At 41.9% G+C, this 19,420-nt stretch overlaps 1 protein-coding gene across 1 annotated transcript in view; it reads left to right on the top strand.

The window, feature by feature from the left end:
• Nucleotides 1-10,120, top strand: part of LOC124721845 (UPF0669 protein C6orf120 homolog) — a 67,496-nt gene extending 57,376 nt beyond the window's left edge. The window contains exons 6-7 of the mRNA XM_047246976.1: nucleotides 8,442-8,534; nucleotides 8,630-10,120. Coding sequence (XP_047102932.1) covers nucleotides 8,442-8,519 — 78 coding nt within the window. The 3' untranslated portion in view covers nucleotides 8,520-8,534; nucleotides 8,630-10,120. The remainder of the gene's footprint in view (nucleotides 1-8,441; nucleotides 8,535-8,629) is intronic.
• The last annotated feature ends 9,300 nt before the right edge of the window (nucleotides 10,121-19,420 follow it).

Genomic DNA, 19,420 nt, shown 5'->3' with positions numbered 1-19,420 from the left:
AAACAATTCTAACCAAAAGTACATCCCAGAATGGACAGAAAACAAAGATCTATACCAGGAAGCAGGTATATATCAATTACAGTGTAACACTTGTGATGGCACGTACATAGAACAAACAGATAGAACATTTTATGTCAGATACAAGGAACACATGAGAGCTTGGAAGTATGTGACAAACCACTCCACATTTGCAGAACACCTAAGAGAACACAGTCACAAACCAACCACCAGAGAAGAAGAAGACATAAAAATAATTAGACTCAACAATTAAAGACACCACCTAATACTGCAAGAAAATTGTCACATACAGAAAACCAAAGCAGAAAATAAAACCCTGTTTGAATGATCAAGTACATACACCAACAACTCATTGTTTATACTAATAGGTAAAATATTAGAGTAAGACTACAACAGATAATAATAATAATAATAATAATAATAATAATCATCATCATCATCTCCCGGCCCCCCTTCTACTCACTTGTCCATGAACCTCTCCACAAAACATTTAAATAAAACTCAGATAAAAAAAAAATCGATGGATGCGTGCGTGCGTGCGCGCACGTGTGCGCGCACACACACACACACACACACACACACACACACACACACACACACACACACAGAGAGAGAGAGAGAGAGAGAGAGAGAGAGAGAGAGAGAGAGAGAGAGAGAGAACAGTAATGAATAGACGTTTGTTTGCAGCATATACTTTGTTAGGTTGGCAACATGTACATGTACATGAACAAACCAAACAGGATGAGATACACAATGAACTCAAAGTAGTTCTGTCTATATTAGTGTTACGTCTGTATTGGGATAGAAGACTGATAGTACATTAAAACAACAAGTGCAAACAAAATGAAAAGTGGGAAGAAAAATGTTCAAAACACTAAAAACATGTTTTGAAAATAGATCAGTAGTGCGACCTTCACGTGACTAGATGGGAGGAAACACCAATGCTAACTAAAAACAGGAAGAACCGTAAGCAGTCACTTATTTACATAAAAAGTGAACGTTTTTATAATTTACGAATAATACATATCAAAACAAAAGTGTATGATAATTGAATCATTATAGATTCCACTGATGATGCCTTAAAGTGAAAAAAGCCGCAATGCGTCTGGGAAAATAAAATACAGTGCAGCAAGAGAAGGTGATTTTATTTACAAAAGAAATACTTCGGTGCGTGCTGCAGAGGATGGCTACAGAAACAAATTCGTTAGTCTCTGAATGGTTACATTAAACCATTCTTTGCCATTTTCATTACCTTAATTGAAACATATTTAGAGCACTGTTTATGATTTGAAGGAAATGTGACAAACTGATGTACATTAGTCAGATTTGCTCCCAGTATTGTCAGTTTATGTATTTTGTAGGACTTTAGTGACTTTCTATCATTTCTAGCAAATATAAATACTGTCCTAGATTTCTTGGTGACTTTTTGTTTTTGGTGATTCTTTCCAGTTTAATAGCATCCCCGCTTCTTTGTTGACAGTCTCAGGAACTTGGTTCTGTTTGTAGTTAGGTGGTCTAAGATATTTACTTTGCATCTGGACTATCTGTTAATAAGCCAACTTAACTTTCGTGTTGAGTATGCAATCATGACATGAAACTCTTAGAACCATTTGAGTTCTTATAATTTTATGATGATGAAACACAAAGTAAACACACAGTCAGACCACCTGCTTCCTACCTGAATGAGAGAAATTGGTCCAGAGAAATTAGTCCAACCTCATGTATCAGATATCCACCAGAAGTAAGTTAACCTTTCAGTTTTGAGTGAATCTTAGAAGTAAACCATAATGCAGGCAACCAACACAAAAGCCAAATGGTTACGAATCAGAATGCCAAATCTTAAACAAATATTACAGGAAACACAAAAAATATACAGGGTAGTTGTAGTTAAACTTTCGCTACTTGGTAGACCCCCATGAATGGTGAGTGATCATAGGACAGTGAACCTTTAGAGAAACATTTTAAGCACTGTGGAAGAGAGATACTGAATAAGCCATTGAAAGAAACACAATTTAGTTTCCACATGAGAGGCTAACATTTGTTAATTGCATGCCGTACTTACATTCTAGAGCAAAGATGTTGCTCACTGTTTTTATGTCCATAGGTTGGACAGTAGGCTGTATTGCCTGCAAAAATTGATGATTCCACAGCTAGTTTGGCAACTCATATTTATTGCAGTCTTACCAATGAAAAAAAAGTTCCACATAAGAAACTGGTAGCAGATGAGATTGTCCTTCATTGATATGAATGTAGCAACACCAAGAGTGTGTTGTGTACTGGATCTTGACACAGGTCATGATGTAGGTCATGATGTAATCACTGCTGCAGAACTATGCTGTAGTACCAGGTCCCAAACAGAGTGATGATGGCTTCTAGGGCAGCGTAACAGAGTGCTGCAGTGTGGTGCATATGTATAGTTGGCTGTGCTCCAATGAATGGAATGCTGTAGGTGACCAGAGAGAATGGCCTGAAGTGAAGCTGTGACCACAACTGGCCTCTGGAGTGTACGCCATGGCTAAGTACACCATGGTACAGAAATATATGAGAGGTTTAAGGGCTCATGTGATCTGTGGACGTTTAGATAGACTGAGATAGTGTGTGATAGCAGTGCCACCACTGTTGCTGTGCACACTGTCTGTATGCAATGGTAGCGGTCCCTGGTGATGATCCTGTAAACAAAATGTTTACAATCAGCACCGAATACAAACACAGGAAGTATTGGCGAGACACATAACTGTTTGTTTCTGGACGAGGAGTGCCTGCAGGAGTGAGCAGCAGCAATCCACAGGGTGTAGCATTGTGCCAGAACAGGAGTAGCAGGGGCCCAACCATGGCTGTACTCCATCCTTCCCCCGTAGATGGCACAGCCTTCCTAAGAGAAGCCTGTGCTAGGCAGTGCGAGGATGGTTTCATCATCGTGGAAGAGTAGCTGGCCCACCTAAGCCAGCAGGAGAGACACCGCCATGACTTGTGACAGAACTTCCTTCACAGCAGCCCTGGGAGCACTGAAGGAGACTACTAGACTGTTGGTGGCGAGGTTGGGGCAGCCAGGTAAGGTAGTTGGGTCGGAGCAATGCTCGATGAGAGCCTGTGGAAGGCCCATACTTGCCAGAGAGCCACCTGTTGAAAGAGAGAAGCAGACGATAAGGCATGGTGCAAGACAACATGAGGAAATATGACGGAACATGATGTGATAGTCAGGGGACACAAGGAAACAAGCGAAATCACTAGTGGTGCATGTGCGTGAGGCAGAACGGGGGACTGCATGTAGGCATATTGTTGCGCACCAGAGCACGCAGTTGTGCCCGAAGAGATGTGGAGACTGACTACAGCAGCAACAGAGACAGTGCCATCGAGAGCCAAGGCGGCGGAGACAGGGCCGGGCGCTGGCAGGCCGGCGACAAGAGACGTTGATTCGGTGGTCACATGGCTAGTGGCAGTAGCTATGGGGCCGGTTGTGGTGGGGACAGGAGGGTCAGCTGCAACACGAGCCAAACTGGGAGGAGAGGCGGCAGCCACTGCACCAGATGCGGAGATGGTGGAGAAAGACACCAATTGAAAAACAAGCAAAGGAGCATGGGTGAGATGAGATGAGAGGGGCTTTGAGGATCAGGTGATATGTGGACATAAGATAGTCTGTAACAACAGCACCACCATTGTTGCTGCACGTGCTCATTGAGCTTCAGTTAGTACCAAATACAAGCACAGGAAGTACTGGCGAGAAGCATAACCGTTTGTCTCCGAAGGAGGAGCGCTTGCGGGAGTTACGAGCAGTAACCCGCAGTGTGTAACATCGTGCCAAGGAATAGCAGCCATGTGTATACTACAGTTGTGACCACCATTTGCATCCACGACAGCCTGGAACCACACTAAAGACTGCTCTACTGCTGCCGAAAACATCTCAGGTGGGATTTTGGCTACCTCCTTCACTATACTCATCTTCAACCTTCGATGTGTGTTACTGACCTGCTGATAAAATGTATTCTTCAGGCGACCCCACAGGCAGAAGTCACACAGCTTCAAATCTGGTGATATTAGAGGCCACACAGTTTGGAATGATTGGCCAATGATGTGGTTTTCTCCAAATGTGTTACAGAGTAACTTTTGATAAAACAGCTTTGTGAGTAAAGCCGTGATCATCTTGTCCAGACCCATGTTGACTGCAACTGTATTGCACACTGATGCTTATGTTTCAACCCTATGTCACTTTACCAGAACCAGCATTTAATGGCAATTCATGACAGTACCACTACTAACAACTCAAATTCTGCAGTGCACAGTCTGAACACCATTCCAATACCTCTCTTCCACTTACTGAATAAGCACCAATTCCAGCCTTCCTTCAACCCATCTACATTGTGAATGGTAGTGTGATGTACATATTCAAATGCAGAGGTCTTTCATAGTGAATACATTGTAACAAGCACAAGATTTCCTGGTGATATTCTGCAGGGAGAAACTAGTGACGGAAAATCAGTCTGCAATACAAAGTAAACTGATATTGACATCAACTTCAGACAAATTAAGAAACCCGAACCACTTAATTTAGTCTAAATTGCCCATTTGCCTGGAGTAAAAGGATTTAAAATGCTGTAAATTATGCAATTACATGTGTTGGTATGTGCCAGAATGTCCTGTTTTTTGGGAGATTTTAGTAAAAGAGTGAGAGGTATGATGTTTAATTGATGTTTAATCAGAAAATTTAAATGGGAGAAGTAAATGATACAAGAAATATATATCAACACATGGAAAAAAAACTAATGACACCATATGCATGTATCAGTAGTCAAAAGTTACTTGAAGATTAACTAGTACATGTGTTGTACAAGAATAGGGACTGATCATAATTATTGTACCCATTTCTCTCTCTCTCTCTCTCTCTCTCTCTCTCTCTCTCTCTCTCCCTCTCCCTCTCCCTCTCCCTCCCTCCCTCTCTCTCTCTCTCTCTCCCTCTCCCCCCCTCTCCCCCCCCTCTCCCCCCCCCTCTCTCCCCCCCTCCAGAATGGAGAGTAAACAGACGTCGGCTGAGCACTGCTGTTGCTAACCTGGGGACTCTTGAGCTAGTTGTTAATCGGTGCCATCAGCCAGTACCCTGTTTCCATAAACTCTGGATGTGCAGCAGCCACTTTTTGGACAATTCTTGAACTCTTGTGTCTCACACAGGACAGAATTTTTTGGCTTTAATTAACTGTATCATGAGGATGGTACATGCTGCTTGTTAATAAACCTCAACGCAGTTTCAACAGAAAACCTAAAAGGTCCTGTGCAGAACCACTACACCATGCCAGAACCAACAAATCCCTTAAGTAACATATCTTTGCCATAAAGACTTCCATTGGAGGAAAGACAGGAGAAAAGAAAGAGAAAAAAATCTCCTCTAAGATAACTCCTATACCAGACAAGGATACCCATTGAGAAACTGAAAGATGTTGTGCAGAGAAGACTTTTGTGCAGATGTGTCCAGGAGAAACATTTTAAAGTTTATAATGCATCTGTGTGAAGTGGTTACAACTACAGAAAGAATAACCGTAAGGAGGAGAGAGGTAGAGCAAGAGTACCTACTTTTCTAAATAATGCTAATTACTCCTGTGTACACCATTCCAGTGTCACTCTATGTACATCATAAGATAACTGTAACATCATTGAAGAAACAATACCAATTATGGACTCTGTCTCAGTTTACCCATAGTGCACACAACCACAGCATAATGTTGTTGCTTGTTACATCTCTCTGTGTTGGAAAGCAGTTCTTGAGTCAAGGCTGAAGTTCATGAACATGGACAGTATTTCAAAATGAACCATTTTGGCTGTGTGTATTGGTGCATTATCATCTTGGAATATGGCAGTGTTCGGCAGCAATATGCTGCTCATAGTAAGTACTTCTTTGTCAAGGATGTTGAGACATTAATTCGCAATAATCCAACAAGTGAGGGTAATGATAGGACCAGCTGAATACTGCAACATAGCAACCCAAATCGTAATGGAATCTCCCCCATGCTTGACTGTTGCAAACGAAGAGGCCAGACCACAGGCTTCTTTATGGGTTCTCCATGGATAAACCCGGCCGTTTGAAGAAAACAGTGTAAACAAAGATCCATTGGGTCGTACCACATTCTTCCAGTCATCAAGTGTCCAGGTTTTATGATCGTGGTACCACTTCTTTTACAGTTTTGCGTTGGCTTCCATTATTAAAGATTTCACAATTGCCGCCCTTTCATGAATGTTAGCCTTATGGAGCTCCCACCATCCTGTTTTTGTTGACACAGTATTACTCAAATGAGTGTCGAGTTCTGCAGACGCTTTTGCTATAGTAGTTTTACACCATCTGGTCAACAATTATTTGTAATGCTCAATGATATTTGTCAGCTAACTTTGGCTTTCACCCCCACAATGCCTCTTCACAAATGTTGTTTTACCACTTTTAATGTATGCTGTTATACCATGGATACTGTCACTGGGGAAACATCAAACAATTCATCAGTTTTTGTCACGGATGCTCCCGCTAACCACACGTCAATGAGTTGCCCTTTTTGGAAGTCTGAGAGATTACACATTTCACTGACTGCTTGTGTTAATTGTTGCATAGCAAAGTGTATAATACACTGGAAGATAATGTCCAAGATGTGGTGTGTCATCCGTGCACTGCAGCCACATCACATTATTTACATGTTTGCACTGGTGCCAACTTGCAGCAAGATGTAGGATATTGCATTTTGTTCATACTATTTTGTCCCTCTCCACTCCCCTCATGTAAATTTTACTCTAACAAGAAGCCTGATCCAACATTATAATTCAGAACTGTCCCTTTAAATTTCAGGTACACACCCAATGTAAATATAACATTCTTCTTTTGTAAATATTGTTCACTGTTGCGCAAATGAGATAGAGTGCATTTAAATAAGGCATTACTCATATATTGTGAAGATGACAACAGTTTTAAATGTTTGGAATCTTTTATTGTTGATTTTAATAAGAGAGCACAGTTTAGATTTCTACATAACTTCTTGATAAAAATACATTTTCGTGAAAGCCAATTACTTATTTCGACATTCTGAAAGCAAAAGGTATGTGGTGGATTAACTTTAATCTTATGAGAAATGCAATCACAATATTTCATCTCCAATTTAAATATTAACAACACATTTGGCCCAAACACATTTTGAACACCAATGTTCACAATAATATCTCACTTTCCCTTAGAGACCAATGCAAGAAGCCTGTATTCTTATCACTATGCCAAAAATGGTGAGTAGTGTACAACAAGTGCACCTAAGCATCACTAATGTATATATTAATGAAAATAATCAGTTTTTGAAAATGTAATGTAATTGGATGGATAAAAATCTACTCACCAAGCAGCGGCAAGAGAACACACACATAATGGTATTTAAATTTGCAAGCTTTCAGAGCAGGTGGCTCCGTCTTCTAGCAGAAGGGTTGAAGGAGAATCCTTCTGCCAGGAGGAGAAGCCACTGGCACCAAAAGCTTGCAAATTTAAGTACCATTCCATGAAGTGTTCCCCTGCCGACAATTGATGAGTAGATCTTTTATCTATCTAATTAAATCATATAACAGAGCTCCAATTATTACTCTACTTCTCAAGGGCTTAGAACTGATGCACTCAATCTTCATGAATGTTCTCTTTCCTCATTAATAATTTATGTTTTTCACCATTTTTCTCCATATATATCTTAAATTGTTGCCAATCAATGATTTTCAGGTGAATATGATGATGTATATTAGCCTCATAGGTCATTAAGTTGTATACACAATTCACTTGGTGTTCTCCAAATGGAGACACACAAGGCAAGTGATCACAGAGGCAGTCACCTCAAGTCTTTGCCAGCTTCTTCCCACACCACACAAAACCTGCACATGACTACTGCACATGCTGATGATGTCATAAACAGTGTACATATTGCTGATTATAAGACACGAGACGTGCATTCGTGATGACTGCTGTGCAACTCCCCGTCTTGCCACCAAGATTCAGTTTTATTTGCGGTTTCTCTACAAATCGCTTGAGGCAAATGCTGGAATGGTTCCCTCCGTACTCCATCTGTGATAATCTTGTCATCTATGGGACATTAAACTCGAATCTTCTTTCCTTCTGAACATGGGATGGAGTACACACTTCATCTCCATGGACCTATTCATCAGTAATGATTTCTCAAAGAAAAACAGTTCTTTGCTTGCTTACATTTAGTTCAAGTGCCATACACAACACCCAGATACAAAATCATATCCAAGTAGTTTCAGTGCTATAGTTTCAGAAGTTGCTTCCAGGTAAATATTGGGGAGGTCTCATCTTGGAATAGAAAATGTTCTTTTGTGATTTATTTTAAAAGCAAAAAATCAAATAAATAATTGTCTGTTGATGTAGTGTAGGATTTTGACAGTGAAGTGTGTTATTTCTGTTTCAGGACACAACTGACGAAAGTGTGATATGGTCATTCGTATTTTACATTTTTGAAGTTGCGTTTGATATAATGTTTATTTGACGAATTTGATATTTGGTGAGAAACATATATTTTAAATTATGTCTTTGAATGTTTTTACAACTATAGCTTTGAACTAAATTATCACTGATCTGATGTGTTTATTTTTGCAGCATTTGTAATGTTCCTGAGAGTCCAGGACAGTGAAGTGAATGAAACAAAGTATTTCATTAGTGAATTCAGGACTTCTTCCTCCAGAAACATCAGTCATTGGTGTTAAAAGGTGATGCTAGTGTGCTGTGAATAATGAGCTTTCCTGTGATGAATTATCACATTATCCTGTGACAGAATGTGTCTGATGATTTTTATACTTCGTCCATTTAGATGACTTTCCACTAAATAATTGTGCTTGAAATTAATATTTCAAGCATTTGAACATTAATTCCCTCAACTGTTTAATTGTAAGACATAATGGCTTGACTGAGTATTGTGTGGAATTACACTGCACTGGTGTAGCTATACTGTGTTATTGTCTGGATAGTACAATAAATAGTGGCCAGTATCAAATACTGCGGCAACAGCTGAAATTATGTGCAGTGTGGTAATCGTGTATAGTTAATGCTTTAAGATGATTTAATGTACAACTCATGTCTTCAAAGTGTGATATTCTGAAATGTGGCACAGTCACTACATTTCAATATGTTTTTTGTCAAACATTATTTACGTTGTGCTGATGGGCAGTTAATACTCCACCCGTTTTATGTGCCATTCGAGAGAAAGGTATTTGAGTCAACGTACCTGACAGATTAAAACTATGCACTAATGTGTAACATGTGCATAGTCTGTTTCTCTTGGAAATATTAATAATATATCTATGTAATCAACAGTCTCTCTTCGGTGTTTAGAAAAATAGTTTGTAAGTATTAGTAGAGTGAAGCTTTGAATTAAAGTAAGTGGGGTGCTCTGAAGAATCAGACGAAAGAGGCTTCCCTGCAATAGGCAAATATTAGGGTTTGAAGTATGATTCACCATGTACCTTTAATCTGCCAAAAAATTTAATTTCAACATACAATCCCTCCACTGTAGTGTCAGGTACATTAATGACATTAAAATATTTTGCATGCCAGAGAGAACTATTGTGCTTAGATTATTGTTATAAGTTTCTGGTAGGATGGTTATTCTTCCTCTTTCAGACTTCCCAGATTTTTATTGTATGAATTGGTATTTCTGTACCAAAAACACTATTGTTTATCACTGTCAATCTATTGAACTACTGATCTAGCCAGTTAGTTCACCTAAGTCAGTCACAAAGGGTTGTTCTCTGCTTTACGCTTCAACAGTCTACAGTCTAAAACTACGAAGTGCTGATGTCAAGTGAATATTCTTATATACTGAATTTTCTTGATTCAGAATCTGTTTCTTCAGAATATGGCATTTCATCTCTATATTGCTTCTTGTAAATATTTTTTCTTAGTTGTTTCAATGTATTTAAATGGAGAGAGTAATAACTGTGTGTCACAGGTCTGTAATTGAAGACAGTGTAATTTATGTTTCTACCTACATGGCAACATCTCTTTTTTACTAACAAGGGAACCTCCCCATCGCACCCTCCTCAGATTTAGTTATAAGTTGGCACGGTAGATAGGCCTTGAAAAAGTGAACACAGATCAATTGAGAAAACAGGAAGAAGTTGTGCGGAACCATGAAAAAATTGGCAAAATATACAAACTGAGTAGTCCATGTGCATCATAGGCAATATTTAGGATACTATGTGTGCAGGAGCGCCGTGGTCCCGTGGTTAGCGTGAGCAGCTGTAGAACGAGAGGTCCTTGGTTCAAGTCTTCCCTTGAGCAAAAAATTTAATTTTTGATTTTCAGTTTATGTGACAAACTCTTACGTTTTCATCACTTTTTTGGGAGTGATTATCACATCCACAAGAAAACCTAAATCGGGCAAGGTAGAAGAATATTTTTACCCATTCGCCAAGTGTGCAAGTTAGGTGGATCGACAACATATTCCTGTCATGTAACGCACACGCCGTCACCAGTGTCGTATAGAATACATCAGACGTGTTTTCCTGTGGAGGAATCGGTTGACCTATGACATTGCGATCAAATGTTTTCGGTTCCCATTGGAGAGGCACGTCCTTTTGTCTACTAATCGCACGGTTTTGCGGTGCGGTCGCAAAACACAGACACTAAACTTATTACAGTGAACAGAGACGTCAATGAACGAACGGACAGATCATAACTTTGCAAAAATAAAGTAAGTAAACTTTTCGCTCGAGGGCAGACTTGAACCAAGGACCTCTCGCTCCGCAGCTGCTCACGCTAACCACAGGACCACGGCGCTCTTGTGCCCACGTCGTCCTTGATGTTGCATATGCTACCCATGGACTACTCAGTTTGTATATTCTAGTTTTCTTTGGTTCCTACTAGCTTTTGGATGCTTATCATTGTTGCTATACATATAAGATGACATAATATTCTCTACGGTATGTGATTCCTTTTGTGTATGTGATCTGCCCTAAGTTTAGAAGCTGTGTTTTATTATTGAGACACAAAATTGACTTTCTCATCCAGTATATCTCGTGTGTCCATTGACTATGGAACTGGAAATACTGGTGTCGCATTATGTGTCTCTCTCTCTCTCTCTCTCTGTCCTGTTTTTATGAATCACGCATTCTAAGTTGTTATTGTCCTATGGAGCACTTGAAATGCTGGTGGTGTTAAGAATATTCACAAACACCAAAAGCATAAGATCCTTTGGGTACTTTCCAAAGTACATTCCCAAAACAAAATCAATACTCTTATCTGTGGACTGTGTTGCTGTCATTGACAAAATGGTGGATGTCAGTGGCTTCTTGCTTTATTATTTACTTACAGTGAGTATCATTTGCACTCTGTTCTTTGGTAATGTTTAGTTGCCTATTTCATTCAGATACTGTTGTAATGGGTTGGCTGATCACTCAGCATTATCTGTCCATTTCATCAAGTGGGTTGAAATAGTGAAAGTATTTGTTAATGTATTATGTTATGAAAACTAGCCCTAATATCATTACAGCAATGGAAAGCCCTTTTTGAAATGTAAATAATGGTCAAAGGTCAGTCCAAAGATAGTGGTGGTCTGTTCTTTTGATCGCTATTGTCCATGATACCAAAAATGGTTGTTATTTCTTTAAGATTGAGTAGAAGTGTAGTTCTAACATACTGTTGTTTAAACTGAATGTGTCTATGGCATGTTATGTATGTATTCTCAATTGAAATATCAATATTTATTGTGTTACTCCTCATATGAAGCCTACTTTATGACACACATGAATGAGATCTTGTGTTAAATATTTTTTTTTTATTATTAAGGTTAGCATAGCATGATATAAACTGACTGAACAGTTGTATAGGACCAATCTCATATGACAGAACTAGGGTGGGCAGTGTCATCTGATTAAAAAACCTATATTTTTTGTAGGCAGTCAATTTCTCTTCCCTGTGAGATGTTTGTAGTTGTCATCCAAAATGACATTAAAAACCTTGTCTTCCTTGTACTATGAAATTTGTGAAATACTGTGCTATGGTTTTTTATTTGTAATTTAGTCTGATAAGCACAAATGTTAATAAAATATTTGTAATTATTTGTATGTTTTAATAGTTCATTTTCATGTATTTATGATTAAAAAATCAGTGCTGTTTTGTTTGTGTTAACAGTTAACATAACCAAGACAGATATTACTTCCAGTCTATGCATGTTGGAATTGGCATTTTAAGGGCTGTATTTGTCGTGTAGTGAAAACCCATGCATGTTACGTGTAGTGAAAAATGTGAAAGTGATAAAACTCATTGTGTTTGGTACTCAGAAAAATGACAGTTGAGGAATGCCATTTTTTTCTATGTGAATGATATAGGAAGATAGTTAGCAACAACTGGTCTTGTGTGTGTTGAGCAGACATACTGAAGCTACTTCCCAATTTGTAGTTTATTTAGTATTTTTATTTTCCTATTTGACATTTGGATTAGTACTGCAACCTGAAACAGGTGGCAGCACATAGTTGAGACATTTAATTGATTCATAAGACTTTATGATTTTTGTACCACTGTATTCAGTATTATCTTATTATTGTAGTTAGAGTAGGATTGATATAAAATGTGTATAGATGCTGGTAAAATTGGTAACGGTCCATAAACAACTGGAAATCCAGTCAATTACACTCATCTAGCAGTATATTTTTTGACATTGAATTCCAGCTGTTTTAGAGAAACTGACATATTGAGTGAACTGTAACAGTATCTAATGCTCTGAAGTAGTGAGTTTAAAATTCATGTTTGAATATTCAGATTTAAGTTGCATGAGCTTTGTAGTACACACCATAATCAATTTTCCATGGTGTCTTCAATTCCCTAACTTGTTCCAAAAAAATATGCAGCCCCATGACTTGTAGAATTCAGTATACATGTGGGCACTGCTCCTGCATATGATTTTCAATTATCCAATACCCCTGCACGGTGTCTAGGGTTAGAATAGATCCATGGCCATTCCTTGCGTGACCGAGCGAGGTGGCGCAGTGGTTCGACACTGGACTCGCATTCGGGAGGACGATGGTTCAATCCTGCGTCCGACCATCCTGATTTAGGTTTTCCATGATTTCCCTAAATTGCTCCAGGCAAATACCGGGATGGTTCCTTTCACAAGGCACAGCCGACTTCCTTCCCCGTCCTTCCCTAATCCGATGAGACCGATGACCTCGCTGTCTGGTTTCCTTCCCCAAACAACCCAACCCCATTCCTTGCGAGTAGTAGGAGTCTTTTTGTTTGGTCACGTTTTTACTTTGGTATTTTGACTATTGTTTGGACATCTGAAGGTTTTTGCTCTTTTCATTTTTGAATACCTTTTTCTCCTCACCATTTTTGACTTTTTAAATTCTTGTATGCATTTTGGGTTTGACCTCCAATTTCCAAATTTTACAGAAGTGCGGGCTATTTGGGGAAAAACACTTTATTGTGGTTCATTAACTTTCAACTGTGCCCTATTATCTTTTGTACCTACCAATCAAGTGGATCTATCTTTCCCTCCTGACACCTCAGGGACCACACTGCTGATGATTGAGCTGTAACCTCCCTGTGTCAGGAAGCAGGTACCTAACCACTTTGAGGGCAATGGCTACTGTGTCAGGTGGCACTCATGAGGAGAGCCTCCAATTTGAGTGAGTGGCATGGGGGCAGATGATCTTCAATGAAATGGATCAGACTTAATGGCGACCATGCCAACATGACCACCTCACCAGTCAAGAACAGTGACCTTAATGCAGAGATTTACAATTCTATGGCATTTCCGTCTTTGACTATGAATCAACCCGCCGTGCTCCTGTACACGTGAGCCCACATGGCTGCACCAGGGCCGTAACACTGAGAGGGCCGGGAGCGGGGGTGGGAGGGTGACGAAATCAGCAAATGGAGCAAGGCCTGACTCCCATTGCCAACAGAAGGACATCATTGACCACGGAGAGCCTCTGGTACAGGTGGCACCAGGGGCTGAAGTCGGTCCGCATCTGATGAGTAATATAGGACGGCCAACTGTGGACCACGTAGCGGAGAACCTGCCTCAAGATAGGGTCTCAGCGTGTAGCCATGGCAATATGAGCAGCCATAAGAGGCAGACCGACCAGTGCATCCAGGTGAGCGGAATCAATGTGAAAGCAGAGGACCTTCTGTTGGTCGAACGCAGGATCACGGCCTGTTGGGATACGTGACGAAGCATCCGTGTTAGCATGGCGGGTGGTGGGCTTATACTGGATAAGGGTAATTCCATAAAAGGAACGCCCAATGCTGGAGACGTGCAGCCGTCCTCTCTGGAAGGTGAGAGTGGGGTCTGAAAAGCATAACTAGGGGTTTATGGTCATCAGGAGGGTGAACTTTGCCCCAAAGAGATAGATGTGAAATTTTTTGATGGCGAACACTACTGCGAGGGCCTACTTTTCAATCTGGCAGTAGTTCTATTGTGCGGGGATTAACGTCTTAGAGGCATAAGCGATGGGCTGTTCTGAGCCATTGGTATCCCAGTGTGTGAGATCTGTCCCAATGCTGTATGCCGACGCATCAGCTGCCACAACCAAGGCGTGGTCCGGAGAGAAGGGAATAAGGCAATGGGCGGACTTCAGCATCGACTTTAAACGGAGAAAAGCCTGGTCACAGGCAGGAGTCCTATCGAAAGTCACCCGTTTGCGACACAAGTGATTGAGGGGTTGAGCAAAGGAGGCAGTTTGCGATAAGAACTTTAAGTAATAAGAAACCTTGCCCAAAAACTCCTGGAGTTCAGATAAGTCCTTGGGATGAGGAAGGGCCTCAATGGCCACGACATGGCAATCCAAAGGGTGAATGCCATCTTTGCTAAGCCAGTGGCTTAAGTATTCCACTTCCGGTTGAAAAAAAGCAGCACTTGTCCAGCTGACAGTGTAAACCTGCAGATTGCAGAGCGTGAAATAAGGTGCTGAGGTTGTGCAAATGTTCCTGGCGGGAACGCTCGGTGACCAAGATGTCATCCAGATAATTCACGCAGGCTGGGATAGGCTGCATGAGCTGTTCCAGGAATCGCTGGAAAATTGCCGGCGCCGAAGAGACACCAAATGGAAGGCACTTGTACTTGTATAATCCAAAAGGTGTGTTGATAACCATGATGTTCTGGGAATCGGCATCCAAGGGTAACTGGTGGTATGCCTCAGCCAGGTCGATCTTAGAAAAGTACTCCCCCCCCCCAGCAAGCTTGGCGAGAAGGTCTTCCTGTCAGGGAATGTGGTAAGTGTCCACTAAGGACTCAGCATTGACAGTAGTGCCGAAGTCCCCACACAGCCAAAGGGACCCCATTGGGTTTTTGTATGACCACCAATGGTGTCGCCCAAACACTGAATGTCACAGGCTCTAGGACACCAGCAGCCTGGATACGATCAAGTTCTGCTTGACTGCTGGCTGTAGCTCTCTAGAAGAGCGTAGCATTCGAAAAGATTGGAAAAGGGCACAGGTCATCCCCGTTTTCAACAAGGTACGTCAAACAGATTTGCAGAACTATAGACCTATATCTCTAATGTCGATCAGTTGTAGAATTTTGGAACACGTATTATGTTCAAGTATAATGACTTTTCTGGAGACTAGAAATCTACTCTGTAGGAATCAGCATGGGTTTTGAAAAAGACGATCGTGTGAAACCCAGCTCGCGTTATTCGTCCATGAGACTCAGAGGGCCATAGACTCAGGTTCCCAGGTAGATACTGTGTTTCTTGACTTCTACAAGGTGTTTGATACAGTTCCCCACAGTCGTTTAATGAGCAAAGTAAGAGCATATGGACTATCAGACCAATTGTGTGATTGGATTGAAGAGTTCCTAGATAACAGAATGCAATGGTGAGAAGTCTTTTGAAGTAAGAGTGATTTCAAGTGTGCCGCAGGGGAGTGTCATAGGACTGTTGCTATTCACAATATATATAAATGACCTTGTGGGTAACATCGGAAGTTCACTGAGGCGTTTTGCGGATGATGCTGTAGTATGTCGAGAGGTTGTAACAATGGAAAATTGTACTAAAATGCAGGAGGATCTGCAGCGAATTGACGCATGGTGCAGGGAATGGCAATTGAATCTCAATGTAGACAAGTGTAATGTGCTGCGAATACATAGAAAGAAAGATCCCTTATCATTTAGCTACAATATAGCAGGTCAGCAACTGGAAGCAGTTAATTCCATAAATTATCTGGGAGTAGGCATTACGAGTGATTTAAAATGGAATGACCATATAAAATTAATTGTCGGTAAAGTAGATGCCAGACTGAGATTCATTGGAAGAATCCTAAGGAAATGCAATCCAAAAACAAAGGAAGTAGGTTACAGTACACTTGTTCGCCCACTGCTTGAATACTGCTCCCCGGTGTGGGCATATGTTGCAATATTAATCAGGAAGACGGTGGCCCCAGTGTTGATCTGAAGACTGACAGCCTCAGTAAAAAGGCAGAGCATGAGGAAGAGCTTCCGTGCTGATGGGTCCTCCAACAGGACGACCAATTGCAGGGCATGTACAGTATCCTAAGGCCCAGGAGGAGTAGGATGAGAGCAAGTTGAGAGACTACGACAAACAGATCGGATGCGGCCCTCCTTCCTACACAGCGTGCAAGTTTTACAGCAGTGGGGTCAATGAGCTTGAGAGTGTGCGGTAAAGCACTGTGGGCAAAACGGAAGTGGGCCGCGCGACTGGTGACGCATGGCGACTGGAGGCTCTGATGCCGTAGAGACATTGGAAAAAGAGGAGTCCTGATGGCGCTGGCCTCTGTTGGCCGGGCCTTGTCTATGTCATGAGGGCGGAACCCGCAGAGACACATCAATCGCTGCCACTTGCAGCCGCACCTTGAGACGCTCATTAGCCACCTGAGCAATTTCAAATGTGTGGGCAATGCGGAGAATCTCTCCCAATGACGGATTATCAAAATTCAATGCCGCAGTTCTGACCTCAGGATCGGGAGCCAGCTGAACCACCACATCCCAGATCAGGGAGTCCGTATACGATGCCTTACACTGCTGATTGGTGCATGTAAAATCGCATCGATGGGGTGAGACCCTGCAAGCCCATGACCCAGGAATGATATGATTGACCATGCTGTTTAATTGTACTGGTGGAATTATGGCCGAGAGATGACCACATGGTAGCACTGTGAAAAATAGTTTGTCAGCAAAAGGCATATCTCCTGGAGAGAGAGAGCCACAGGATCAGACAAGGGTGCCAACTTGTGGAGAAGAAAGAATGTGTCTGGGGAGGCCCAAGACAAAAACAACGACTGCTGCAAGGGGTCATCTGTGACTTGGAAAGCTGTGAAATGTTGTTTCAGCCAATGTAAGTACGTTTCCCAGTCTTCTTTAGGGCCACTAAATGGTGGGAATGATGACAGACATGAGAAAGCATTGTACACCCGAGGACTTGGAAGCTGTTGTGTCCCTGGCATCCACTTTTGTAGGATGTCTAACTGGATCTGCTGCTGCTGCATGAGCTGTTGTTCCTGAAGACAGATCAACTTAGCCTCCATGCTAACAATGACTACCGTTTACCTAGTCGCCAAAATGTTGTAACTGCGACAGGAATGGTCACTGGGTTGCTGCAAATGAAAATTTGGCAGAACCGAACGGGAGCAGCCCCCGAACAAACAAGACGGATGAACGGGAATGGAAGGACAAGCACAATGACAGACAACTGAGCAAGACACCAAGATCAATAATGAAGTATTAAGCAATGGGGTCACAAGAGATAACCTCATGAAATCAAAACAATGTCCACTTGTAAATGAGAAGTAAACACATGCAATGTAAACATGATGTCTGTAAGTGAGATATCAACTGACTCAATGCGAATACCAGACTGCCTCACTGAGTGAGAGGCAGCCACCTAATACATGACAGGGTATGACACTATTGGCTGATGGGACCACATGCTCCACAGTGGTGCCCTCACATTAGACTCGGGCCAGGAGTGCGTGCAGCCATGGCTTACGATGCGACTGTTGCAGAGACCTCTAGTGGTCATTGAGCTCAATGCCGTCAGCTGCAGCTTCGAAACCCGCAGTGCTCTGTACCAGAGAACCTATTCACACTGATGCCTGGATCACACAGTTAGGTGGACTATGACCTGGTAACGAAGTAATCACCTCCTTCATTTCCACTCGCCTCTTTGTTGAAGCTGACACCAACACTCCAGCAATGGAATTGTAATGGCTACTATCGCCATCTGACCAAACTGTCATTTAATGGCTACTTACCACATAATTGGCATAGCACTTCCGGAAATATGGTTTATGGCAACACACTTCCTAGCGCAGAAAAACTACAAGCTGTACTGCACCAACCGCGTTAACGTTGAAAGAGCGTCCAGTTGGGTCTGCACCCTCATACACTCTGGTACTTTCAGTGAGCAGTTGCTCCTTACCACTGCACTGAGGTCATGGCTGTTAGTGTTTGCCTGTCAGTGTGGATGACAATATGAAATGTTTATCCACTTGCAGATGGACCTTTCCAGTATCATGAGGTGTTAGAGTTAGTGGAGCAGCCTCCTCCCCCATTCTTCTTACTAGGAGACTTTAATGCTCATAATCCTCTGTGGGGCGGTGACACTATGTCTTACAGAGGCCGCATACTAGAACACTTCCTTTCAGTATTGGACATCTGCCTACTCAACACTGCAGCTACAAGACATTTCAGTGCAGCCCACAGAACATGCTCAGCTACTGATCTCACAGTTTGTAGCCCTGGTATCTTACCACTTATCCAGTGGTGCATTCATTGCAATCTTTGTAACATTGACCATTTTCCTATCATCCTCTCCCTGTGCACTCACAGACATCTGGAATATGGTCCACGTTGGTCGCTTGCACGTTGGTCCTTGTGGGGCATGGACCACTTAATTCTGAGATTTTAGAAAATGCTGATTTTATCCTGCTAGGACTATTCTTGAGGCTGTGGGAATTGGAATGGCAGGCTACTATGACCCAAAACAAGTTGAGAGCAGTTAAAGGGTCCACTAAGGTGTGGCATACATCTTTCCAGGCCTCTCGAAAAGATGCCATTGTGTTGTGCCCACTATGCATCAGCCACATGAGAGGCGACCACATGTTTCTTCTGCATTGGGAGGACCCTCCTCACTGCAGCTGCATTAGCCTGCTGACAACAGTGAATGTTGTTGTTCAGTGTTCCCTGCTGGTCGATCTGTGGCACGCTCTCTGCTTGCCTACCTCGCTACCTCAGAGCTTGTGAATGATTAGACAGCCACTACCAAAGTGTTGCATTTCCTGAGAGAGAGCAGATTTTACACTAGCACATTTTACACTAAATTATAATACTCCTCCACTTTCGGTGGGTGGCAACGGCCTTGCCGCAGTGGATACACCGGTTCCCGTGACATCACCGAAGTTAAGCGCTGTCGGGTGTGGCCGGCACTTGGATGGGTG

The sequence above is a fragment of the Schistocerca piceifrons genome, chromosome X (assembly GCF_021461385.2).
Source record: "Schistocerca piceifrons isolate TAMUIC-IGC-003096 chromosome X, iqSchPice1.1, whole genome shotgun sequence".
Classification (NCBI taxonomy): domain Eukaryota; kingdom Metazoa; phylum Arthropoda; class Insecta; order Orthoptera; family Acrididae; genus Schistocerca; species Schistocerca piceifrons.
The sequence above is the reverse complement of the archived record's forward strand: the minus strand, read 5'-3'. Positions and strand labels throughout refer to the sequence as shown.